Source organism: Melanotaenia boesemani, chromosome 2 (assembly GCF_017639745.1).
Source record: "Melanotaenia boesemani isolate fMelBoe1 chromosome 2, fMelBoe1.pri, whole genome shotgun sequence".
NCBI lineage: Eukaryota > Metazoa > Chordata > Actinopteri > Atheriniformes > Melanotaeniidae > Melanotaenia > Melanotaenia boesemani.
Genome location: NC_055683.1, coordinates 1,405,433 through 1,433,312, shown reverse-complemented (window position 1 = coordinate 1,433,312; position 27,880 = coordinate 1,405,433). Strand labels below are relative to the sequence as shown.

The 27,880-nt window shown below is 41.5% G+C and overlaps 1 protein-coding gene across 1 annotated transcript in view; it reads right to left on the bottom strand.

Moving 5' to 3' along the window:
• Positions 1 to 27,497, bottom strand: part of trpm4a (transient receptor potential cation channel, subfamily M, member 4a) — a 59,738-nt gene extending 32,241 nt beyond the window's left edge. The window contains exons 1-9 of the mRNA XM_042000961.1: positions 27,293 to 27,497; positions 20,548 to 20,609; positions 17,090 to 17,222; positions 16,421 to 16,601; positions 13,813 to 13,982; positions 13,561 to 13,738; positions 4,562 to 4,626; positions 3,402 to 3,620; positions 3,224 to 3,326 (exon numbers count right to left, since the gene is read on the bottom strand). Of these exons, the coding sequence (XP_041856895.1) occupies positions 3,224 to 3,326; positions 3,402 to 3,620; positions 4,562 to 4,626; positions 13,561 to 13,738; positions 13,813 to 13,982; positions 16,421 to 16,601; positions 17,090 to 17,222; positions 20,548 to 20,609; positions 27,293 to 27,373 (1,192 nt within the window). The 5' untranslated portion in view covers positions 27,374 to 27,497. The remainder of the gene's footprint in view (positions 1 to 3,223; positions 3,327 to 3,401; positions 3,621 to 4,561; positions 4,627 to 13,560; positions 13,739 to 13,812; positions 13,983 to 16,420; positions 16,602 to 17,089; positions 17,223 to 20,547; positions 20,610 to 27,292) is intronic.
• Positions 27,498 to 27,880: the final 383 nt, after the last annotated feature.

Here is a 27,880-nt window from a genome sequence, read left to right as displayed (position 1 = left end):
ACTGGCTGCCGGTCCGTCAGAGGATAGACTTTAAAGTTCTGCTGCTGGTCTAGAAAGCTCTGAATGGTTTAGGACCAACATACATCAGAGACCTCTTGACCCAGTATGAACCTACCAGAACCCTCAGGTCATCTGGATCCAGGTTCTTATCAGTTCCCAGAGTCAGGACCAGACATAGAGAAGCTGCATTCAGCTTCAGTTTATTTAGATCCAGGTTAAAGACCCACCTGTTCTCTGCTGCATGGAACTAGTTTTTATTTAGAGTCCAGAGCTGGATCTGGTTCTGTTAAGGCCTGGTACACACGTAACGATTTTTAGATCTTATGAGATTTTTTATCTGGTTAAGACCTCACACGTGAAGATAAAACATCAGTTATGATTGTACTGTGTGTGGTGGCTCTGCAAATGTAATCACAGAACAACACACACATGACGATGCTGTCCAGCAAGTCATCTACAATCTAGTCCTCCGAACAGGACAAACGTCGAAACATAGAAGAAGAAACTTAGCAACAACTGGCAAAAATTGTAGAAGAACCATAGCAACAACCGGCAAAAAATGTAGAAGAACCATAGCAACAACCAGCAAAAAACATAGAAGAAGAACCATAGCAACAACCGGCAAAAAATATAGAAGAAGAACCATAGCAACAACCGGCAAAAAAAGTAGAAGAACAACCATAGCAACAACCGGCAAAAAACGTAGAAGAAGAACCATAGCAACAAATGGCAAAAAACGTAGAAGAACAACCATAGCAACAACCGGCAAAAAATGTAGAAGAAGAACCATAGCAACAACCGGCAAAAAATGTAGAAGAAGAACCATAGCAACAAACAGCAAAAAACGTAGAAGAACCATAGCAACAACCGGCAAAAAACGTAGAAGAAGAACCATAGCAACAACCGGCAAAAAAACGTAGAAGAAGAACCATAGCAACAACCGGCAAAAAATATAGAAGAAGAACCATAGCAACAACCGGCAAAAAATGTAGAACGAAAAAACATAGCAACAACGGGCAAAAAACGTAGAAGAAGAACCATAGCAATAACTGGCAAAAATTGTAGAAGAACCATAGCAACAACTGGCAAAAAACGTAGAAGAAGAAACATAGCAACAACCGGCAAAAAATGTAGAAGAAGAACCATAGCAACAACCGGCAAAAAATGTAGAAGAAGAACCATAGCAACAACCGGCAAAAAATGTAGAACGAAAAACATAGCAACAATGGGCAAAAAACGTAGAAGAAGAACCATAGCAATAACTGGCAAAAATTGTAGAAGAACCATAGCAACAACTGGCAAAAAACGTAGAAGAGGAAACATAGCAACAACCGGCAAAAAATGTAGAAGAACCATAAGCTGTGTCCCAATTCAGGGTCTGCACACTTCGAAGTGCGCAGACTACGTAGGCTACAGAGTGTCCTCCGTAGTCTACACACTTCGAAGTCTGCTTAACGTTCGTGAAATGGGACAGCCTACCTAGTCTACAAGAATTTCCCATAGCAACAACACAGGACGTTTAATCACTTAAACCTCAGAAATTACTCGTAGGAAACGTTAGTAGACGCTGAACACGGAGCGGCAACACCGACAGTTAAAAAAAAAAAAAAAAACGGTTTGAGGCTCTGTTGTTTTCCAGCCGGTACACACTTAATTAACCCCTTAAAAGTATCTGAATATCAAATATTACCGAATTTTAATGTCACCATTTAACAAACATGCTTTAAATGTACTTGGTTTTGTAACGTTTATACTAAAGTGTAGTTAAAAAAACGAACTTTTTTTTAAAATAAAACTTTATTTAAACTTAATACGACTCTTCTGAGGTTGCTGATTCGCCACCGTCCTGTGCGCAACGAATTGTGGGAGAAAAGAGGCCGCGAAGGATGCATCACAAGCATCCTTCGTTTGAGGCCAAACGAAGTGCGGATTCGAAGGGTGGATTCGGAGGGTCCTTCAAATTCTGTGAATTGGGACAGTACTTCGCGCACCGCGATGACGTATGTGGCCGACGAATCCGCACTTCGAAGTGTGCAGACCCTGAATTGGGACACAGCTATAGCAGCAACCGGCAAAAAACGTAGAAGAAGAACCATAGCAACAACCGGCAAAAAACGTAGAAGAAGAACCATAGCAACAACGGGCAAAAAATTTAGAAGAACCATAGCAGCAAATGGCAAAAAACGCAGAAGAAGAACCATAGCAACAACTGGCAAAAATCGCAGAAGAAGAACCATAGCAACAACCGGCAAAAAATGTAGAAGAAGAACCATAGCAACAACCGGCAAAAAATGTAGAACGAAAAAACATAGCAACAACTGGCAAAAAACGTAGAAGAAGAACCATAGCAATAACTGGCAAAAATTATAGAAGAACCATAGCAACAACTGGCAAAAAACGTAGAAGAAGAAACATAGCAACAACCGGCAAAAAATGTAGAAGAACCATAGCAGCAACCGGCAAAAAACGTAGAAGAAGAACCATAGCAACAACCGGCAAAAAACGTAGAAGAAGAACCATAGCAACAACCGGCAAAAAACGTAGAAGAAGAAACATAGCAACAACCGGAAAACACAACACCCAGCATGGAAGAGGACATACAGGACGAGGGAATGATGTTGGTTTTGGGACTATTGTTAACAAAAAGCCAGAAGTGAAAAAATAACAGACTGGAGACGGTGTGAACACGGACTTTATTTACTTCCTTGTTCCCCAGCCAGCTCGCTCTCTGATTGGCTACAGTCCGTACCACGTCCCCATCCACGCAGTCACAATGCACGAGTTGTCTGCGTTCCTCAGAAATCGGCTCTGTAATATTGAACATGTTCAATGTTCCCGATTGTCGGCTACGACCCATTTCGGAGCGGATTATCCGGACAAATCGACTCGTAACCTCAGACCAATTGATGATTGGACAGGGAAATCTCACGATGATTTTCAAAAAATAAATAATATGTTTTGTATTTTTGTGTTTTCTGCAACGCACTTTGAATCATGCTACAGATAAACTGGCCTTGCCTACGCGAGAATGCGTTTCAGTCTGCATTAATGGTGTCATGGCAAGCGCATGGACAGCTTCTCCCAGCCTGTTAGTGCTGCTAAACATCCCAGATCGATGATTAGTAGGTTTTTATAACGTTTTATAAAATTTCTCTCATTTATTATAACCCATCTTGATCCTGAAACAGAACCTTATAAATAAATGACAATTTATTTTACTCACCTCTGACCAGAGCTTTGAGGACAACTGTGTCAAAGTCATCAGAACCATCCTGGGCTCCGTTGAAAACTGTGATAAGCTCCCGGTTCTGACAAATACTCATAGCCTGGAGAAAGAAAACAGAACATTTACAGAACCAGAACACAGTCATCCCCTCATCCCCCAGCATCCCTGGACTCACACTCTCCACCAGCTCCTCCAGCTCGGCCTCGGCTGGAAAGTATCTGCGGACCCTTTTGCGGACCCGGTCGCAGAACTCTGCCTTCTCCCCCTCTGGTGATGGAGAGGTGGGACCGAGGTTGTAGAAGGTGTCCATTAGTTCGCCGATGAGATCTGCAGCCGGACCAGAACCAGCGAGGACCAGCCAGGGCGTCGCTTTCTTCAGAGAGGCATCTAGTCTCTGAGGCAGAGCAGAACGCTGTTTAATCAGGAAGTCAGACAGATGGACGGCGTCAGAGCCGTGAGGTGGAAGGTTCGGATCGAGAGGCTGCAGACTGCCTCATCAACTTCAAACTGGATCAAATTCAGTTCTTACAAATAAAAGCTCTTCATTTAAGCTGCGTCAACTATCTTGTCAGGTTGAAGTTAAAGGAATCAGAAGTAAATAATGAAGTAGGATTTAAATAAAAAGTGCTTTAGATGAGCTGCAGCTCTGCTTAGTACGAGGGGATTTATTTACTTATTTGGTTTGTTTGACGTTACTGTAAATGTACCAGAGTTAGCCAAATGGCTACTTTACATCTGCAGTCCCTGGACGAGGAGGAAAAAGCAACATAAAATTTCACACTGTAAACAACAATGAAGATAAATGTACATACAAAACACTAATAACAGTGAAGAGTCTAAAATATGATCAATCACAATGCTAAAATAATAAATACAGTTAAAAGTATTTAATAACCAGTGTTATGACGACATAAGAGGGTGATGAGGTCAGCAGGGCAAACGTCAGAGTGAGTCATTTCGAACGTTAACAGCTAGCTAAGTGGAGGAGAGGGAGGCCATTAATTCTTTACATTACAAGCTTGCATATTTCATGATCTTCCAGTTGAGGAGGTTACGCTTTTGTAGAATTGTGCAGTGATGATATTTTAATGGTTTCTTATCCAGTAATTCGATTGTTTGCTTATATGGAACTTGTCATGGTTTCAGTGTGGTGATGTTTGCCTGGGACAGCTTGTTAAGTAGTAGTAATCCTCGCGTGCATGTGCACCATGGCAGCTGCACTGATGAGTGGGATCTTATGAAAAATTGATATATTGAATCTGACTCAGTTGATTAAAAACTGAGTTTCTAGTCTATGTAGACCCGAGATATTTCTGGACGTGGCCGCTTCCTCACCTGCAGCATGCTGGCGTCTCCTGAGATGAGCATGCAGATCACTGGGATTTCAATACTGCCACTACCTGTCGTTCAAACAAAAAAAAAGTCAAAGAAAAAACATTTACTATAAAAAGAAAGAAAAGAATACCAGAAACACTTTTAATTCCACTCCCATCCAATACTTCTCTCCAGATCTCTCCAGAAAGTCGTGGGTTTCCTGGGTTTCCTGGATTAACTGGACCAGTTCTTTCCCCTCACAGCTACTTGTACGCTACTGGATATTTACCTCTGGACACCTGTGCCTTTTAGTCGATTAAGTTATTACATTTTTTATTTACTATTATTTATATATTCATTTTTATGCATTTACTGTTAATTTATTTAATATTTAAGTGTTTGATCTAATTTTTTCTTTGTTTATTTTGTTTAATGTGTTTGTATAGAAATGCAGGTGTTGAGGATTAGACTAAAAATAAATCCATTATTTGCACGTAAAACTTTTAACTCCAGTTTTTTGTGCTTTATGATTATTGGCTCAGACGAGGTAAACACAGCCAGCTGATCTGCATGTGCACGTACACGTGCACGTGATAAGAAGAAAATCAAACAACAGGAAACATCATCACATGTAGAGGGCACGAAAAGTTCATTACAGATCATCAAGTCCAGGTTTTCCAGGACTCTCCAGGTGTGGATCAGACTCCAGGTTCTCCAGGACTCTCCAGGTGTGGATCAGACTTCAGGTTTTCCAGGACTCTCCACGTGTGGATCAGACTCAAGGTTCTCAAGGGCTGTCCAAGTCTGGATCAGACTCCAGGTTCTCCAGGGCTGTCCAGGTCTGGATCAGACTCCAGGTTCTCCAGGACTGTCCAGGTCTGAATCAAGACTCCAGGTTCTCCAGGACTATCTAGGTGTGGATCAGACTCCAGGTTCCTCAGAACTGTTCAGGTGTGGATCAGACTCCAGGTGTGGATCAGAATACAGGTTCTCCAGGACTGTCCAGGTCTGGATCAGACTCCAGGTTCTTCAGGACTGTCCAGGTGTGGATCAGACTCCAGGTTCTCCAGGACTGTCCACGTGTGGATCAGACTCCAGGTTTTCCAGGACTCTCCAGGTGTGGATTAGACTCCAGGTTCTCCAGGACTGTCCAGGTGTGGATCAGACTCCAGGTTCTCCAGGACTGTCCAGCTCTGGATCAGACTCCGGGTTCTCAAGAACTGTCCAGGTCTGGATTAGACTCCAGGTTTTACAGGAGTCCCCAGGTGTGGATCAGACTCCAGGTTTTCCAGGACTCTCCAGGTGTGGATCAGACTTCTTGGGATAGAAAGCAAACAGGACTCAGATGATCTTAGAAGTTTTGGTGGCTCATTTGTGATCAGCAGGCCAGGTCTATATTCTGAACCAGAACCAGGAAGGCTCATTTGTCATCAGCAGACCAGGTCTATATTCTGAACCAGAACCAGGAAGGCTCATTTGTAATCAGCAGACCAGGTCTATATTCTGAACCAGAACCAGGAAGGCTCATTTGTCATCAGCAGACCAGGTCTATATTCTGAACCAGAACCAGAACCAGAACCAGGAAAGCTCATTTGTTATTAGCTGATCAGGTCTATATTCTAGACCATAAACCAGAACTGGTTTGTGAGGGGTCTGGAGCAGTGGCATCTGGACAAGTTGCAGGTGTCAGATTTTTAGAGTGACCTGTTAAACGCCATCCCAGGAGTCATGACAACTGAAAACAGATGGAGATGTTTTTCTTCATCATGCTGTGTCATTCTCATTATTCTTGGTCTGTTCTTCAGCCGGTCATAGGCTGATCTGGTTTCTGATGTTAAAATTCAGTCCAAAATGACACCAAGATTTCTGGATTGATCTATTGGTTTGAACATTTACTGAAACGGGACACTGTATTGATGTAATGGTGTATTGGTGTATTTGTATATTGGTATTTTGGTGTATCGGTATATTGGTATATTGGTGTATTGGTGTATTGGTGTATTGGTATATTGGTATATTGGTGTATTGGTGTATTGGTGTATTGGTATATTGGTGTATTGGTGTATTGGTATATTGGTGTATTGGTATATTGGTATATTGGTGTATTGGTGTATTTGTATTTTGGTATATTGGTGTATTAGTATATTGGTATAGTGGTGTATTGGTGCATTGGTATATTGGTATATTGGTTTATTGGTGCATTAGTATATTGGTAAATTGGTGTATTTGTATTTTGGTATATTGGTGTATCAGTATATTGGTATATTGGTGTATTGGTGTATTGGTATATTGGTGTATCGGTATATTGATATATTGGTGTATTCGTACAATGGTGTATTTGTATTTTGGTATATTGGTGTATCGGTATATTGGTATATTGGTGTATTGGTATATTGGTATATTAGTGTATCGGTATATTGGTGTATTGGTATATTGATGTATTGGTATATTGGTGCATTAGTATATTGGTATATTGGTGTATTGGTGTATTTGTATATTGGTGTATTGGTATATTGGTATAGTGGTGTATTGGTGCAATGGTATATTGGTGCATTGGTATATTGGTGCATTAGTATATTGGTGCATTGGTGTATTTGTATTTTGGTATATTGGTGTATGGGTATATTGGTGTATTTGTATATTGGTATATTGGTGTATAAGTATATTGGTATAGTGGTGTATTGGTGCAATGATATATTGGTGCATTGGTATATTGGTAAATTGGTGCATTGGTGTATTGACATATTGGTGTATTGGTATATTGGAGTATTGGTGTATTTGTATATTGGTATTTTGGTGTATCGGTATATTGGTATATTGGTGTATTGGTGTATTGGTGTATTGGTGTATTGGTATATTGGTGTATTGGTGTATTGGTGTATTGGTGTATTGGTGCATTGGTATAGTGGTGCAATGGTGTATACATATATTGGTGCATTGGTATATTGATAAATTGGTGTATTGGTATATTGGTATAGTGGTGTATTGGTGCATTGGTATATTGGTACATTGGTGCATTAGTATATTGGTATATTGGTGCATTGGTGTATTTGTATTTTGGTATATTGGTGTATCGGTATATTGGTATATTGGTGTATTGGTGTATTGGTGTGTTGGTGTATTGGTATATTGATGCATTAGTATATTGTATATTGGTGTATTGGTGTATTTGTATTTTGGTATATTGGTGCATCGGTATATTGGTATATTGGTGTATTGGTGTATTGGTGTATTGGTATATTGGTGCATTAGTATATTGGTATATTGGTGTATTGGTGTATTTGTATATTGGTATATTGGTGGATTGGTATATTGGTATAGTGGTGTATTGGTGCAATGGTATATTGGTGCATTAGTATATTGGTGCATTGGTGTATTTGTATTTTGGTATATTGGTGTATCGGTATATTGGTATATTGGTGTATTGGTGTATTGGTATATTGGTATATTGGTGTATCGGTGTATTGGTGTATTGGTAAATTGATGTATTGGTATATTGGTGTATTTGTATATTGGTATATTGGTGTATCAGTATATTGGTATAGTGGTGTATTGGTGCAATGATATATTGGTGCATTGGTATATTGGTATATTGGTGCATTGGTGTATTGACATATTGGTGTATTGGTATATTGGTATAGTGGTGTATTGGTGCATTGGTATATTGGTACATTGGTGCATTAGTATATTGGTATATTGGTGCATTGGTGTATTTGTATTTTGGTGCATTAGTATATTGGTATATTGGTATAGTGGTGTATTGGTGCAATGGTATATTGGTGCAATGGTATATTGGTATATTGGTGCATTGGTGTATTTGTATTTTGGTATATTGGTGTATCGGTATATTGGTATATTGGTGTATTGGTGTATTGGTGTGTTGGTGTATTGGTATATTGATGCATTAGTATATTGTATATTGGTGTATTGGTGTATTTGTATTTTGGTATATTGGTGCATCGGTATATTGGTATATTGGTGTATTGGTGTATTGGTATATTGGTGCATTAGTATATTGGTATATTGGTGTATTGGTGTATTTGTATATTGGTATATTGGTGGATTGGTATATTGGTATAGTGGTGTATTGGTGCAATGGTATATTGGTGCATTAGTATATTGGTGCATTGGTGTATTTGTATTTTGGTATATTGGTGTATCGGTATATTGGTATATTGGTGTATTGGTGTATTGGTATATTGGTATATTGGTGTATCGGTGTATTGGTGTATTGGTAAATTGATGTATTGGTATATTGGTGTATTTGTATATTGGTATATTGGTGTATCAGTATATTGGTATAGTGGTGTATTGGTGCAATGATATATTGGTGCATTGGTATATTGGTATATTGGTGCATTGGTGTATTGACATATTGGTGTATTGGTATATTGGTATAGTGGTGTATTGGTGCATTGGTATATTGGTACATTGGTGCATTAGTATATTGGTATATTGGTGCATTGGTGTATTTGTATTTTGGTGCATTAGTATATTGGTATATTGGTATAGTGGTGTATTGGTGCAATGGTATATTGGTGCAATGGTATATTGGTATATTGGTGCATTGGTGTATTTGTATTTTGGTATATTGGTGTATCGGTATATTGGTATATTGGTGTATTGGTGTATTGGTATATTGGTGCATTAGTATATTGGTATATTGGTGTATTGGTGTATTTGTATATTGGTATCTTGGTGTATTGGTATATTGGTATATTGGTATATTGGTATATTGGTGCAATGGTATATTGGTGCATTGGTATATTGGTATATTGGTGCATTGGTGTATTTGTATTTTGGTATATTGGTGTATCAGTATATTGGTATATTCGTGTATTGGTGTATTGGTATATTGGTATATTGGTGTATCGGTATATTGGTATATTGGTGTGTTGGTACATTGGTGCATTAATATATTGGTATATTGGTGTATTGGTGTACTTGTATTTTGGTATATTGGTGTATTAGTATATCGGTATATTGGTGTATTGGTGTATTGGTGCATTGGTTTATTAGTATATTGGTATATTGGTGTATTGGTGTATTTGTATATTGGTATATTGGTGTATTGGTATATTGGTGTATTGGTGTATTGGTGCAATGGTATATTGGTGCATTGGCATATTGGTATATTGGTGCATTAGTATATTGGTTTATTGGTGTATTGGTGTATTTGTATATTGGTTTTTTGGTCTATCGGTATATTGGTATATTGGTGTATCAGTATATTGGTATAGTGGTGTATTGGTGCAATGATATATTGGTGCATTGGTATATTAGATTAGATTAGATTAGATTAGATTAGATTAGACTTTATTATCTCACAGTGGAGAAATTCACTTGTTACAGCAGCTCTTGTTATAGAATAAAGTACAGAGAGGCAAAATAAGGTGAACATGCATCACAGCAAGAAAGTGCAATAGAAATTATTTACAAGTCTAAGAAAAGCAAAAATATGTACCGTTATAATATAAAGATATATATATATATATATATATATACATATATACATATACATACATATATATACATACATACACACATACATACATACATACACACATACATTATATATATATATATATATATATATATATATATATATATACATACACACACACACACTACATCCATACATAAAAATAAAATAAAATATAACAACAACTTCACAGACTATATACATATTTACATGGTGATGGTGGGATATGAAGAATATGATGACATTGATAATGGGGGGTATTGCACAGTAAAATATAAATAAATATTACACAGTATTATGACTATACAGACAAGTTGTACAGTCTGACAGCAGTGGGGATGAAGGACCTGCGGTAGCACTCCCTCCTACACTGAGGGTGTCTCAGTCTGCTGCTGAAGGAGCTGCTCAGCCCCCCCACAGTCTGGTGCAGTGGGTGAGAGGTGTTGTCCATGATGGATGTGAGCTTGGCCAACATCCTCCTCTCACCCACCTCCTCCACAGAGTCCAGCGGGCAGCCCAGGACAGAGCTGGCCCTCCTGACCAGCTTGTTCAGTCTCTTCCTGTCCCGGTCGGTGCTGCTCGCTCCCCAGCAGACAACGGCGTAGAGGACAGCAGAGGCTACCACAGAGTCATAAAATGTCCTTAGCAGAGGCCTGCATACTCCAAAGGACCTCAGTCTCCTCAGGAGGTGGAGGCGACTCTGGCCCTTCTTGTACAGGGCGTCTGTGTGGTGTGACCAGTCCAGTTTATTGTTGAGGTGAACACCCAGGTACTTGAAACTGTCCACCCGGTCAATCTCCTTCCCCTGGATGTTCACCGGTGTGTGGGGTAGTGTCCTTCTCCGGAAGTCAATCACCATCTCCATGGTCTTACTGGTGTTTAAGCACAGGTGGTTGCGCTCACACCAGTCCACAAAGTCCCTGATGACTGACCGGTACTCCAGCTCGTTCCCCTCAGACACACAGCCCACAATGGCTGAGTCGTCAGAGAACTTCTGGAGATGACAGCTGCTGGTGTTATAGGTGAAGTCCGAGGTGTAAAGGGTGAAGAGGAACGGTGAGAGCACTGTTCCCTGAGGGGCCCCCGTGCTGCAGACTACCACCTCAGACACACAGTTCTGCAGACGCACGTACTGTGGCCGGTTGGTGAGGTAGTCGATGGTCCACGCGGCTAGCTTTCCATCCACACCAGCTCCTTCCAGCTTCCCCCGCAGCAGCACCGGCTGGATGGTGTTATTGGATATTGGTAAATTGGTGCATTGGTGTATTGACATATTGGTGTATTGGTATATTGGTATAGTGGTGTATTGGTGCATTGGTATATTGGTACATTGGTGCATTAGTATATTGGTATATTGGTGCATTGGTGTATTTGTATTTTGGTATATTGGTGTATCGGTATATTGGTATATTGGTGTATTGGTGTATTGGTATATTGGTGCATTAGTAAATTGGTATATTGGTGTATTGGTGTATTTGTATATTGGTATCTTGGTGTATTGGTATATTGGTATAGTGGTGTATTGGTGCAATGGTATATTGGTGCATTGGTATATTGGTATATTGGTGCATTGGTGTATTTGTATTTTGGTATATTGGTGTATCGGTATATTGGTATATTGGTGTATTGGTGTATTGGTGTATTGGTGTATTGGTATATTGGTGCATTAGTATATTGGTATATTGGTGTATTGGTGTATTTGTATATTGGTATCTTGGTGTATTGGTATATTGGTATATTGGTATATTGGTGCAATGGTATATTGGTGCATTGGTATATTGGTGCATTGGTGTATTTGTATTTTGGTATATTGGTGTATCAGTATATTGGTATATTCGTGTATTGGTGTATTGGTATATTGGTGTATTGGTGCAATGGTATATTGGTGCATTGGCATATTGGTATATTGGTGCATTAGTATATTGGTTTATTGGTGTATTGGTGTATTTGTATATTGGTATTTTGGTGTATTGGTGTATTGGTATATTGGTTTATTAGTATATTGGTGTATTGGTGTATTTGTATATTGGTATATTGGTGTATTGGTATATTGGTGTATTGGTGTATTGGTGCAATGGTATATTGGTGCATTGGCATATTGGTATATTGGTGCATTAGTATATTGGTTTATTGGTGTATTGGTGTATTTGTATATTGGTATTTTGGTCTATCGGTATATTGGTATATTGGTGTATTGGTGTATTGGTATATTGATATATTGGTGTATTGGTATATTGGTGCATTGGTATATTGGTATATTGGTGCATTGGTATAGTGGTGCAATGGTGTACACATATATTGGTGCATTGGTATATTGGTGTATTAGTGTATTGGTATATTGGTACATTGGTATATTGGTATATTGGTGCATTGGTCTATTGGTACATTGGTGCAATGGTATATTGGTGCATTGGTATATTGGTATATTGGTATATTTAAGTATTCGTATAATGGTGTATTGGTATATTGGTGTATTGATGCATATGTGTATTCATATATGAGTGTATTGATGCCATTGTGTATCCGTATACTGGTGTTTTGGTGTATTTGTGTAATCGTATATTGGTGTATTGATGCATTTGTGTATTTGTATACTGGTGTTTTGGTTTATTTGTGTATTTGTATATTGGTGTTTTGGTGTATGTGTGTATTCGTATATTGGTGTATTGATGTATTCGTGTAATCTTATATTGGTGTTTTGGTTTATTTGTGTATTCATATATTGGTACATGTCATGGTGAGTGGGATGTGAGGACCAACTGCAGGATGAAAAGGCAGGAGGCAGATGCATGCAGGGAAAAAGTTTAATGTAAATAGAACCAAAAGACTTTGAAAAGCCAATCCTGAGGACACAACACATGATCTGACAAAAGAAAAAACCAAAACCAAGTGGAATAAATTCACTGAGGAAGTAATAGGGAGCAGGTGACCTGAATGAGCAACTTAAACAGAAAGCAGATAGCAAAACTGAATACACAAGTGGAAGTACTACAAAATTAATGACAGATCTCAAACAGACCAGACTAACAAAACCCCCAACACCCAAATCCACAGACCATGACAGTAATCTTGTTCCTGTCTGCCACCTGCCTCTACAGTCCACTAATGGGTCCACCTCCCCCCTTTGCATTGGTGTATCGGTGCATTGATGTATTTTAGTATTAGTGTATTGTTGTATCGGGGTATTGTTGTATCTGTGTATTGATGTATCGATGTATTGATGTATCGGTGCATTGATGTATCGGTGCATTGATGTATTTGAGTATTAATGTATTGTTGAATCGGAGTATTGTTGTGTCTGTGTATTGATGTATCGGTGTATTAGTGTAGATTGATGTTACACGGCTAAAGGGGAAAACAAAAAGAAACTGAACAGAATTTTACATCACTGGAAGCTTTTTGCACCTAAAGATCCAAATACAGACATTGCAGCCAAAACAGAGACACTGACATGCATGTGACAGTAGGACGGATTTGAAATACAAAATCATTTCTGTGAAATATTTCTCCCATCACATCAAGCATCTCGTTATCTCACCCCAAATCCCTGTACGCTGATGGGAAATGTAGTCCTCCAGGTTAGCACGAAAGGCTGTCTCTGCCCCCCGCTGACTGACACTCCCATCATCCACCAGCAGGAAAGCCTGGCAGCTGTTGTCTAAGCAGCACGAGTCACGTGCCGTGTTCTGGACGTAGTAACGAGCAGGAAAACTCCCCTTCAAACAGACAGCAGGAGTTAAGAAGCTGATACCGTCAGTTCTGGTTTCCAGACAGCTGACAGGACAAGTACCTTGGGGTTGACCAGCTGATGTCTGTTGTGCACCAGGCCCCAGGAGGCCAGCCCCACAGCGATGAGCTTCTTCTGGGATGGAGCTGGAGCTGCAGCCCGGTGGTCTCTCACAGCCTCGCCCACACAGCGGGAAACACCCTCTCTCAGACCGCCGGTCAAGATCCAGGCACCTGGACAGGTGGAGTTCATCATACTGTATATAAGAATGCTAAGGTATAAATATAGAAAGCATTTGATTTTCCATCTCATCATTCATTGAATGAACTCTATTTATATGGATGTAAAGTTTATTTTGGACATTTTCACACACCTTTGGCTTTTAACCCTAGAGAGCAGGATCATTAGGCTAGGTCTTTTAATTTAATTATATTTTTATCTGTTATTTTACTGTTTTAAACTGCTTGTTTTATTATGATTTGATGTTTTATTTGTTGTCATCTTATCTGTACAGCACTTTGGGTACAATTCTACAAATATCCAACTCATCAGACTCATGGATCATTCCCACCTGGCACAATTCTACAAATATCCAACTCATCTGACTCACGGATCATTCCCACCTTGCGCAATTCTACAAATATCCAACTCATCAGACTCATGGATCATTCCCACTTGGCACAATTCTACAAATATCCAACTCATCAGACTCACGGATCATTCCCACCTGGCACAATTCCACAAATATCCAACTCATCAGACTCATGGATCATTCCCACCTGGCACAATTAGACAAATATCCAACTCATCTGACTCACAGATCATTCCCACCTGGCACAATTCCACAAATATCCAACTCATCTGACTCACGGATCATTCCCACCTTGCGCAATTCTACAAATATCCAACTCATCAGACTCATGGATCATTCCCACCTGGCGCAATTCTACAAATATCCAACTCATCAGACTCACGGATCATTCCCACCTGGCGCAATTCTACAAATATCCAACTCATCTGACTCACGGATCATTCCCACCTGGCACAATTCCACAAATATCCAACTCATCAGACTCACGGATCATTCCCACCTGGCACAATTCTACAAATATCCAACTCATCTGACTCACGGATCATTCCCACCTGGCACAATTCCATAAATATCCAACTCATCAGACTCACGGATCATTCCCACCTGGCACAATTCTACAAATATCCAACTCATCTGACTCACGGATCATTCCCACCTTGCACAATTCTACAAATATCCAACTCATCAGACTCATGGATCATTCCCACCTGGCACAATTCCACAAATATCCAACTCATCTGACTCACGGATCATTCCCACCTGGCACAATTCCACAAATATCCAACCCATCTGACTCACGGATCATTCCCACCTGGCACAATTCTACAAATATCCAACTCATCTGACTCACGGATCATTCCCACCTTGCGCAATTCTACAAATATCCAACTCATCAGACTCACGGATCATTCCCACCTGGCGCAATTCTACAAATATCCAACTCATCTGACTCACGGATCATTCCCACCTGGCACAATTCTACAAATATCCAACTCATCTGACTCACGGATCATTCCCACCTGGCACAATTCCACAAATATCCAACTCATCAGACTCACGGATCATTCCCACCTGGCACAATTCTACAAATATCCAACTCATCTGACTCACGGATCATTCCCACCTGGCACAATTCCACAAATATCCAACTCATCTGACTCACGGATCATTCCCACCTGGCACAATTCCACAAATATCCAACTCATCAGACTCACGGATCATTCCCACCTGGCACAATTCTACAAATATCCAACTCATCAGACTCACGGATCATTCCCACCTGGCACAATTCCACAAATATCCAACTCATCTGACTCACGGATCATTCCCACCTGGCACAATTCCACAAATATCCAACTCATCAGACTCACGGATCATTCCCACCTGGCACAATTCCACAAATATCCAACTCATCTGACTCACGGATCATTCCCACCTGGCACAATTCTACAAATATCCAACTCATCTGACTCACGGATCATTCCCACCTTGCGCAATTCTACAAATATCCAACTCATCAGACTCACGGATCATTCCCACCTGGCACAATTCCACAAATATCCAACTCATCTGACTCACGGATCATTCCCACCTGGCACAATTCCACAAATATCCAACTCATCAGACTCACGGATCATTCCCACCTGGCACAATTCTACAAATATCCAACTCATCTGACTCACGGATCATTCCCACCTGGCACAATTCCACAAATATCCAACTCATCAGACTCACGGATCATTCCCACCTGGCACAATTCTACAAATATCCAACTCATCCGATTCACGGATCGATCCCACCTGGTAGACACAGTCTCCAGTCTCATGAACTTGCTTCTTTTGCTCGCTGTCCAGCAGATTGTAGAAGTTTATTCTTTCATTTCCACATATTAAACAAAAACCGACTTGTTTGCTTAATAGTTTAAAATTATTATTGTGTTATTTTGCAGCAGATATGTGTGTAAAATGTTAGAATGCAGTTTCTCCTGCAGCTGGTTGGGATCATGAAAACAAAAAGATGAATGAAAGTCTTTCTATCTGTGCTGCAGGCTGCATTCAGACGGCCCTGTGATGTTCTTACCTGTGCTCTGTGCAGCCCTGACCAGCCCTTTTCTCAGGATATCTCTCACCCAGGGTTTGATCTTCTCGTGGCCTTCACCCCCCACCACCGATACCACCAGGTTGGGTGAAGGCAGACCCCAGCGAGTGGTCATCAGGGTGTACACAGTCTGTGGAAGAGTGTCACATGACAGCCGCAGGAACTGGGCGAGACAGAGGTTATTAGGAAAAATAAGAATATGAATAAAAGACCTTTCTTAGTCCCTTAGTGGGGAAACTGCTTTGTTTTAACTTGCTTTTACCCTCTGTGTTGTGTGTGTGTTTGATGGGAAGGGGTGGGGGGTGGGCTGCTGCTCTTGAGCTGGGGTTCTGGGGGATTTTACTCTCTGTAAAGCACCTTGAGTTGCTATTTTATGTATGAAAGGTGCTATATAAATAAAGTTTGATTTGATTTGATTTGATTTGCATCACAGGTGCAGGAAGCAGAAGCACACACATGATATCAAAAAGAACACACAGTTGCTACACGCCTGTACATCTTCATTGAATCTGGCTGGTCTTAAACTGGTAGAAGCAGATCAACCCAGTTAACTGACACCATACTGGGTCAGTTCTCTCTGCAGAACAGAATGATACTGGACCGCTGCAGCAGCTGTGTGTCTGAGTGTGTGCGTGAAACAGTGCTGCTCACATGGCTGTGGCTGCGTCCAGCTCCAGTAAACTCCAGCTCTCCAAACGCATCGGTGGGACACTCGTTTGAGCGTCCGGTCTCCAAGGACTCATGCTGCTCCCGCAGGCCGCCACACCGACAGCGAGCTCCATTACTGACAAACACACAACAAAAAACCCACACAAACCACTTATTCTGTGGCTGAAAGTGTCTCAAACTTCTTATGTAGTTATACGCTACAGATCCATGAGCCTGCTTCAGCATCCAGTCAGACCTCCAAAAAGTCCCACCTGACTCAGAGGATCGGATCATTTACAAGCTTGGACAGTACAGAACAGTACTTATAGTACTATATACAGTACTATATTACTTGGACAGCGAGGACCCAAACACAGGTAGAAGGCAGGTCGGTGCAGGTAAAAGCTTTTATTCTCCAAATACTCAGAAGCAGGGAAACACACAATACAGGGGATGAACCACAAGGATCTGACAAGAGAAAACTGAAAAACATGGGGTATATATGCACAGAGGGAACAAGGAACAGGTGAGTGAATGAGTAATTAGACCAGGTGACCTAACGAGACAGAAACAGAAACCACAGGAACACAAGCAGGAAAACTTAAGTAAACGTGACAAAACTCAAGACAAAAAATTAAACATGACACAAACGATGATCCTAACAGAAAACTAGAAACCAAGATCAAAACAGAACTAAATATGACAAACCAAAACAATAAAACATGATCAACAGAAATAAAACCTGAAAACCACAAACTAGAAACCAAGATCAAAACATATCACAAACCAGAGAGCAGACCAAAAACAAACAAGAACCAGGAACCCACACCGTGAACCATGACACCCTCAATGACCAGAACTGCTCAACATACGTGGAGCAGGTGTATCCGGGTCCAGGAAGTTCTGCATCACTTCCTTCAGGACTTCCAGATCCGGACTGAAAAAATGATGGCTAACCAACCAGACATCGTAATGGTCAGCAAACTACAGAAGAAGGCAGCAGCAATGCATGCAGGATGACAGAAAGATGGAGGAGAAGACTTTCGGTGACGCTCATGGAGTAGTCGGTCGCACTTTATGACCCTTCTCCCACACCAACCTTGGTCTCCAAGAAAAATCGAAAATTCATTCAGCCCATCTCTACGTGTCTCTGATTCGGAGGGAGTAAGACGGCAGGAGGACAAGAATGCTGAGAAATTCTGATAAAATCGCTTTGGGTTCCAAGGCAAACAATCCCGGTGGCGATAGCACTAGCTTAGCAGCTAGCAAAGACTCAGACGTGCTTAGGTGATAAACGCCCTGAAAATGGATATAAAGGCTGACAACAAGCGCACACGGAACAACGTGGACCAGGAACTGAATGGCAAACTGGATAATATGGTGGGTGAAATACAAGCTCTGTCCCAATGAACAGATGAGGTTGAGTCCCGCGTTGGCCCAGTTGAGAGCTGGGCGGTCGCTGTGCACCTGCCTCGAGGAGGAGAAAAGGCTTCGGGCCAAACTAATAGACCTGGAGGCCCCGTCCAGCAGAAATAATGTGCGCATAATCTGTGTCCCGGAGGGCCAGGAGGGCAGCTCCACGTTGCTGTTTATCGAGAAGCTCTTGAGGACAAATCTTCAATTGGAGGACGATTTCAGCTTTAAAATTCAACATGCCCACCGTTCCTTGGCTGGTAACCCTGGCCCAGGATCTCCACCGAGACCAATCATTGTTAACTTTTTCGAATACACTGCAAAAGAGCAGGTTTTAAAGGGCCTGTGGAAGAAAGGCAAGATCCAGGTGAACTCGAGAAATGTCTTTTTCGACCACGATTATTCATTCGAGATCGTCAAAAGACGCAAGGAATTCGCTGGCATCAAGAAAGCATTTAAAGCAACGTCCGACTGCTGAACGACCTCATTGTCTTGGCTTCGTGGCCTTCTGGGCTGGCGGCGGGTCGGCCTCTCCCCCTCCCTGACCCAGAGAGCCAAGTCAAGGCTGCTGGAATTCCAGAGGGACTACGATGGTGCTGAGCATCCATGACAGTGGTATATGGAGGAGAAGGAAGACCGCCCCGACCCGATCCCGACCCCACTTGACCTAACCCGACTTGATCCGACCCGACCGCGACCCTGACTTAACCCGACTTTACTCGACCCGACCCGACTCGACCCTGACTCGACCCCCATGCGACTCTACCCCCACCAACTTGACCTGACCCCGATCCGACATGACCCGACCCGACTCGACCTGACTCAACTCAAGTGGAGGAGTTCCAGTAGGCTCTGTAAATGAAGCTATACTGAAGCAAGTCTGAGGATAGATGGTGATGACCAGCTGACCAGCAGGTGTCCAACATCTGAGCTGGCAGAGACGTTGATGTAGGTCATGTCTCTATGGCCAAGCTGAGGTAAAGAGGTGGAAGCCACAAACCTCTTCCTGCAATCAAACCTTTAAATGAACAAATAACAAACGAAAGTCTGAACACTATGAAACTTTAGATTCACTAAGTTGTCCACATTTTCCTGACGAACTGATTTAAATCCAGCTCCTGGTCTCTGTGGTACAGGTCTGTAACACATCACTTCTACCCTTCCTTCCTTTACATGATGGTATGGTTCTAGTCTTTCCCAGCATATAATTGGCCTCATGGTGTACCAGTCACAATGAAACCCCGCCCCTAGCAGAGATCTTACTCATCCAGATGAGGAATATTAGTCGGCTCATTTGTGAACAACAAAAATCATTATTACACAACCAGGTTTATACAACTTTAGACATTTTAAAAATATTCCAAACATTATTTCATAGTTTAATGGATGGATGGATGGATGGATGGATGGATAGGTGGGTGGATGGATGGATGGATGGATGGATGGGTGGATGGATGGATGGGTGGATGGATGGATGGATAGGTGGGTGGATGGATGGATGGATGGATAGGTGGGTGGATGGATGGATGGATGGGTGGGTGGATGGTGGATGGATGGATGGATGGATGGATGGATAGGTGGGTGGGTGGATGGATGGATAGGTGGGTGGGTGGATGGATGGATGGACGGACGGACGGCTGGGTGGATGGATGGGTGGATGGATGGATGGATGGATAGGTGGGTGGGTGGATGGATGGATGGATGGATAGGTGGGTGGGTGGATGGATGGATGGATGGATGGATGGATGGATGGATAGGTGGGTGGGTGGATGGATGGATGGATGGATGGATGGATGGATGGATGGATGGATGGGTGGGTGGATGGATGGATGGATGGATGGATGGGTGGATGGGTGGATGGATGGATGGATGGATAGGTGGGTGGGTGGATGGATGGATGGATGGATGGATAGGTGGGTGGGTGGATGGATGGATGGATGGATAGGTGGGTGGGTGGATGGATGGATGGATGGATGGATGGATGGATGGATGGATGGATGGATGGATGGATGGATGGATGGATGGATGGATTTAGAGAGGATAATTACCTGGAAGAGTCTTGAACAAAATTGCTGCACACTCGTTTGTTGATGCCAGTGGGAATCCAGCTCTGTGAATAAAAGACATTTTCATGTAAAACACTGAACCACAGGAGAGAAATAAAAAGCCAAAAATCTCTGATGTTCCTCGGAATCACGAATATTCTGAATATGGAAAAACATTAAAGCAGAAATTTTTATTCTCATATTTCACCTCTTGATGCTTAGTGTCGCTAATTTGTGAAAAATCTCTTCCGGTCTATTTAAATGTAATTTCTTTTAATTTGGTTGATGTAGTTAATATTTTTTTTATTTATTAACTATTATTTAAGTGTTAATTTTTACATTATTGATTTATCATTTGATTTTTATTTATAGTATTTCTCAATTGCTAAAACACTGAACTCCATTCTCTATGCTAAACCAGAAGCCTAAACACGGGTATCAAATCAGACCGCTGTGGTCAAAACCTTAAGCATGTTTCACCTCGTTAGAAACTATGAACACGTTTCAGTTTCTGATGCACTTGTTGTACAAAATGGTAAACACCTGCAACACATCTTGATCACAATTATAAAGAGCTGGTGTCACGACTCACAGGATGTCTCAAAGCTGATTTCACCTTTGGATTTTGATAAGGGAACCAACATCAGCAGTTCAAGAAGCACTGGTAGGAGAGGGTTTTACGATGGACAGAGGATACCTGTACAGGTAAGAGAAGGATGTGGAGGAGGTTCTGTGGCCTGATCCAGCAAGAAGACAGGATGAATTGGCTGAATAATGGAAACCATCAGGAGAGAAAAAAAAAATAAAAAATAAAAAATAAAAAATATATATATATATACAGTATATATATATATATATATATATATATATATATATATATAGTTTGCTCAAGAGGAAATTTATATTTACTATCTATAATATAATTTAAAGGCAGCTGTGATATATATTTAAATTTTATGAGAAATTATACCTCATGAGGCATTTTTCATGTTCTTTTACAGAGTGTTTATTTTTTATCTACGTTACTGTAAACCCGAAATGGGCAGGTTTGTGCTCCTGACACGAAGAATTCAGTGAAAATTAAAACTTATTTCTATAACTTCTGGTCATTGTGTTTTTGTGTGTAGTTCTGTGTAGTGTTCTACTTTTGACAGACTTGGGGAATGAATTGATTGAAAGCTTTTATTTGAACAAAAGACTAATTAAAAAAACAGGAAAACAAAATGAATATACAAACGAAGGAAAAGTATAAAAGTACAAAGGGAGTGGGAAGAAGCCAGCACTGATTCACCCCCCAGCCACACACCACTGCGTCATATGTATTAAATAATAAACTGATATAATATAAAAAAATTAATAATCATTACAATATTAATGCCATCCTCAGTAATACTTATCTATTCAACAACTGAAAAATATAGATAACGAATAGCAGCCAATAAAATAATGACTATTTCTTGGCCCATTTCTTCGTATGTTCCTTTGTAAGCATCGGGAAGCATGTGGTACCGGAACCGGACCCAGGAACCACTGCCTTAACCACACCCTCCACCAGCTCTGCACTCACCACATCACTTCTTCATCTCACTGTTTTCATTTGCCCGTCTCCACCGTCTTCTTCTCGGTTTGACTTAGTTTCATACTGAAGAAGAAATACAGCTGCTAACAGATGAGTAGAAGCCACCGGCATCCCCTCACTAACACACATGTTCGACAGAAAAACCATGGCAAAAATGACAAATGGGGAAAAAAAAGAAAAGCCAAAGCAGGAAAATGCTAATCATACAGATTTTGGGCCATAAAATCTGATGAACTTAATGCAGTTCTGTTTGGTTTTTCTCCATCGATAAGGTGGAACAGACTGCAGGGTTAATATTGTTGCTGCCACAATTTAGCTAAAAACCAGTGATGGCCGAACTGATACCAAAATATTGATACTACCAAAACCAGCTTATTCTCTTCAATAATCGATTTTCATGTTAGAATATTGATGTTTTAATGTTTTGGGGTAAAAATCCAGTTTGTCAAGAACTTGAAAACAGTGGAAAGTAACTTTAATATCAAGATCTTCTCTAAATTATACCCATTTGAAAGGAACTACTTTATCTTCCACCTATAGTCATATGTGAAGTGGCTCAGCATTGCGCCCCATTCAATTCAGTTTGTAGCATCGCGTGTGGAGCTGAACAGCAACGGTACGATGTGTGATGTTTGTAGGAAGAAGCAGAGGTTTCTATAGCAACACTAATGCTAGAGACCAGCAGTCCATCCCTTTATGACCACAGTGGAGCATCTTCTGATGCTACTTCCAGCAGGATAATGCACCATGTCACAAAGCTCAGATCATCTCCACCTGCTTTCTAGAACATGACGATGAGTTCACTGGACTCCAACGGCCTCCACAGCCACCAGATCTCAGTCCAGTAGAGCAGCTTTGGGATGTGGTGGAACGGGAGATTCTCATCATGGATGCAGCCGACAAACCTGCAGCAACTGTGTGATGCTGTCATGTTAATGTGGAGAAAACCTCTGAGGAAGGTTTCCACCACCTGCTTCATCTATCACACCAGGATTAAAAAGGTCCAACCCGGTACTAGAAGGTGGACCCGATGAAGAGGACGACCCGGTACTAGAAGGAGGACCTGATGAAGAGGACGACCCGGTACTAGAAGGAGGACCTGATGAAGAGGACGACCCGGTACTAGAAGGTGGACCCGATGAAGAGGACGACCCGGTACTAGAAGGAGGACCTGATGAAGAGGACAACCCAGTTCTAGAAGGTGGTCCTGATGAAGAGGATGACCCGGTATAAGAAGGTGGTCCTGATGAAGAGGACGACCCGGTACTAGAAGGTGGTCCTGATGAAGAGGACGACCCGGTACTAGAAGGCTGATGAAGAGGACGACCCGGTACTAGAAGGTGGTCCTGATGAAGAGGACGACCCAGTACAAGAAGGTGGTCCTGATGAAGAGGACGACCCGGTACTAGAAGGTGGTCCTGATGAAGAGGACGACCCGGTACAAAAAGGTGGTCCTGATGAAGAGGACGACCCGGTACTAGAAGGTGGTCCTGGTGAAGAGGATGATCTGGTACTAGAAGGTGGGTTTATTTTTGAGCTGTCATGGTAAAATGATCCCCATCTCCTCGTAGTAAAGAAACCTGTAAATAATTCCTGGATTTAGACGGTGATCCGGATCACCCCCAAAATCTAATCACTTCTTCCTTTATTCCGTTTCTGATATTTCCTGAAAATTTGACCAAAATCTGCCCATAACTTTTTGAGTTTTGTTGCTAAAAGACGGACTGACGGACGGATGTAGGCAGAGACAGGCTGTCTTGGTGGAGGTGAAAGGATTAATAAAACATGTATGTCATAAATAATGAACAATAATAATAATACATTTTATTTCAGGACATTCAAGGTCAGCCTACAGTAAAATAAACACATGAGAACTAACTGTGTGATGATGATGATGATGATGACAACCTTGATTCCTTTGAATGTTTCTACCAGAAGCAGATTAACTAGTAAAACTTCATGTTATCAGGAGTCCTGGCTTGACCCGTCAGACAGGAAGAGACGGTTGCTGCTTATCACCTCTGCTCAGAACAGGACGATGTTCCACGCAAAAGGTCGACCAGCAAACTTAACAAAAGGACTCGGCGTGCTGCACCCAGATGGAACCAGGCATCTCCAGCATGTGTGCAATTCTTCTGTCGACAAGTCAGATTGTCTGCAAGGAAAATGTCTACGGCCAGCGTTCACATTTATCTCTTTAAACCTGTATGTATCGTATCTGCTATGTACAATTTCCGAGAACTGCTTATTTATCACCTTATTAACCTTTTATGTCACTTTATAGTAAAAACTTGGCTCAAAGTCCTGCTGCACACAGTCTGATCCTTTTCTTCTGCCCTCTGGTGGATACCTTTTGCACTACAATAATTTTTATGTACAAAATAATTATATATATATATATATATATATATATATATATATAATGTATGTATATTTAAATATTTATATTGTTAAAAGGCTAAATAAAGCCATAGAATTTTCTCTACATGTTTTCTTGGGTCGGGCTTTAAAGGGTTAAACTGTGTTACACATGAAACCACTTCATTGAAGGTGCAGCTCTGTTGTGAACAAAGGTTTCAGAAGAACAAACAGAAACTCAAACACGCCTCTTTTCATCAGCAGAGGATAGAATAGCTCAGAAACTTTCAGCTCCTCCTGCTTCAGTTACCATGAAAAGAAAGCAGATCCAGCTGGTAATAAAAATCCCTGCACAAGCCACACACACACTGCAAGCTAGAAAGGCTTTTCCATACACCTTTAAATCTACCGCTGGTTGTAACCATAGACTGTATATAAAAGATGGGCGGGGCCTCTGTGACATCACCTGTAGGTTTCTGAAGGGCTGAATTGAAGCTCATTGGGCGGTCCCACTGTCGCCATCTTGGTAGCGTCACGCATGTCATGATGCCCCGAAAATCCAAAAATGGGCAAGGAGGTGGAGCTGAAAGGGGGACTGTGAAGGTGGGGGTGGATGATTGACACCCATCAAACTCCGAACTGCCTGTAGCTAAGAGCTAACCAGCTAACGGTAGCTAACCAGCTAACGGTAGCTAACCTGCTAACGGTAGCTAACCAGCTAACGGTAGCTAACCAGCTAACGGTAGCTAACCTGCTAACGGTAGCTAACCAGCTAACGGAGGCGCGCTGTTAGCCGGCTAAAAACCCCGGTTGTGCTACACTGCCTTCTTGCCGCGGATTTTGGATACCTGTCAATCAAAAGGACACATCCCTAATTATGCTGAATTTTAAGATTAAATAACATCCATGATGAGTTAGAAAAAAATTCACCCCCCTCACAGTTATCATGAAGGTAAACTTGACCTATTGATCCTAAAATGGATATATATATATATATATATATATATATATATATATATATATATATATATATATATATATATACATATTTATATATATATGTATATATATTTATATATATATGTATATATGTATGAAAATTTAAACTTATTTCTATAACTTGTGGTTAATGTGTTTTCTGTGAAGTGTGTACCGACTGCTCTGTAGTGTTCTACATTTGACAAACTTGGGGCATGAATTGTCAGCAGTGTTTGCTTTTGGGCACAAACAAACTATTTCCAGCTGATTGTTAACGTTTGCTGTTACTGTTAGAGGTTTTGTGAAAGTAGTTTAAATTATGGGTTTAAATGAGAGCATATTTCAAAAACTGTGTTTTAGCAGCTGAGAAATACTGTAATCTAGTTGTTCGTAATCATAAGCTTAAATAAGTTATATGAACTTTGAAGCAAAATGTTCAATAAAGTTACGCTGAATGAGTGCAATTAAGACGAGTTCACGAGCTGATGGTGGTGGCCAACTTCCTGCTGCGTTCAGGGACATCAGTCCATCCCACATCCACGCCAACTTCCTGCTGCGTTCAGGGACATCAGTCCATCCCATGTCCACGCCAACTTCCTGCAGGGACATCAGTCCATCCCACATCCACGCCAACTTCCTGCTGCGTTCAGGAACATCAGACCATCCCACATCCACGCCAACTTCCTGCTGCGTTCAGGAACATCAGACCATCCCACGTCCACGCCAACTTCCTGCTGTGTTCAGGGACATCAGTCCATCCCACATCCACGCCAACTTCCTGCTACGTTCAGGGACATCAGTCCATCCCACATCCACGCCAACTTCCTGCTGCGTTCAGGGACATCAGTCCATCCCACGTCCACGCCAACTTCCTGCAGGGACATCAGTCCATCCCACATCCATGCCAACTTCCTGCTGCGTTCAGGAACATCAGACCATCCCACATCCACGTCAACTTCCTGCTGCGTTCAGGAACATCAGACCATCCCACATCCACGTCAACTTCCTGCTGCGGTCAGGGACATCAGACCATCCCACGTCCACGCCAACTTCCTGCTGCGTTCAGGGACATCAGACCATCCCACATCCATGCCAACTTCCTGCTGCGTTCAGGGACATCAGACCATCCCACATCCATGCCAACTTCCTGCTGCGTTCAGGGACATCAGACCATCCCACATCCATGCCAACTTCCTGCTGCAAAGCAGCAACTATTTACTTTTCGTCTTTTAGGAAGCTGTAGTAGAATCTTCATGTGTATCATCATATAACCAAGATTTTGAGAAGTGTTTAATTATTATTTATGTGAAATTTATTAAATCAAGTTTCTTCCACAACTTCATGAACTTCCAGCAAAATCAAAATGATCAAGTTTGTAAAAGTTTGAGGAACTAAAAGTAATTTAGTTTACTCACGTTTATGAACCAAAGCTTTAGTTTTGGGGCGAAGAGTTTGCATAAATTTTTAAGTAGAGCCAGTTAAATTTTAAAAATCAGTTTTCAGCTCTCTGCGGCTGGTTCTGCTCCACGCGTCTGTGATTTATTCAGATCTAAATTTGAACCCGTATTATATGAAAATTCTTTCTAAAATCTTAAAAATGTGATTAATTTATGCAGTTTTGTCTTTATATGAAGTTTAGTGAGACGCAGCTTCACCCTTCCCACCTAGAAGACAGCAGATGTTTATTCTGAGCTGAAGACCAACGTCACACGATCTAAGTCCAGAAGCTGCGTGACAGCAGCTGCGGACAAACCCAGAAACGCTGCAAAGTTTTCCTACAGGTTCTTCCGCGTGCCTTAGCTGGAATCTCCTGGTGAACTAGTGCACACAAACCTGATCCTTCTCTCTCGGGGTCCCGGACTTTCCTCCACCTCCGTCCCGGTTTCTCTCCACGTCGTTCATCCCGCGCTGCATCTCCACCGTCTGGTCCCGGAGCTACAGGTCAGCCGCGATTATCCCGCAGCTCCTCCCTCAGCTTCCACGCTGCGCCCACACATACCTGGCTCTGCGCGTGAGTCTCACACCTGCCTCAGACAGGCGTTGCCGGTGCAGGAAGAGACAGGTTATAAGACTGGAACCAGGGGCGGTCCTGCACTAGATGAACTTTATCTTCTGTATCGTTAAAGCTGTAACTACATGTTATTTAAAACTGGTCTCTGTGGTGAGCAGACTGCGTGTCAGTGGGACTACCTGTGTAGCTGCAGGTAAAACATAAGTAAAAATATCCTGGCTTGTGTTGCGCCCTGGGTGAATATCAAAACGTGCTTCAAAATATTTCAGAAGTGCCCTTTAATCGAAAATAACACAGTTTGCACATGGCTTGGCTGAAATAAACATCTCATTGTTTTCTTTACCAGAACACACGCCATGCGTTTAGATAAAAAAAAACAAGCCCTGGAAATGAATGCAGCATCAGAAATT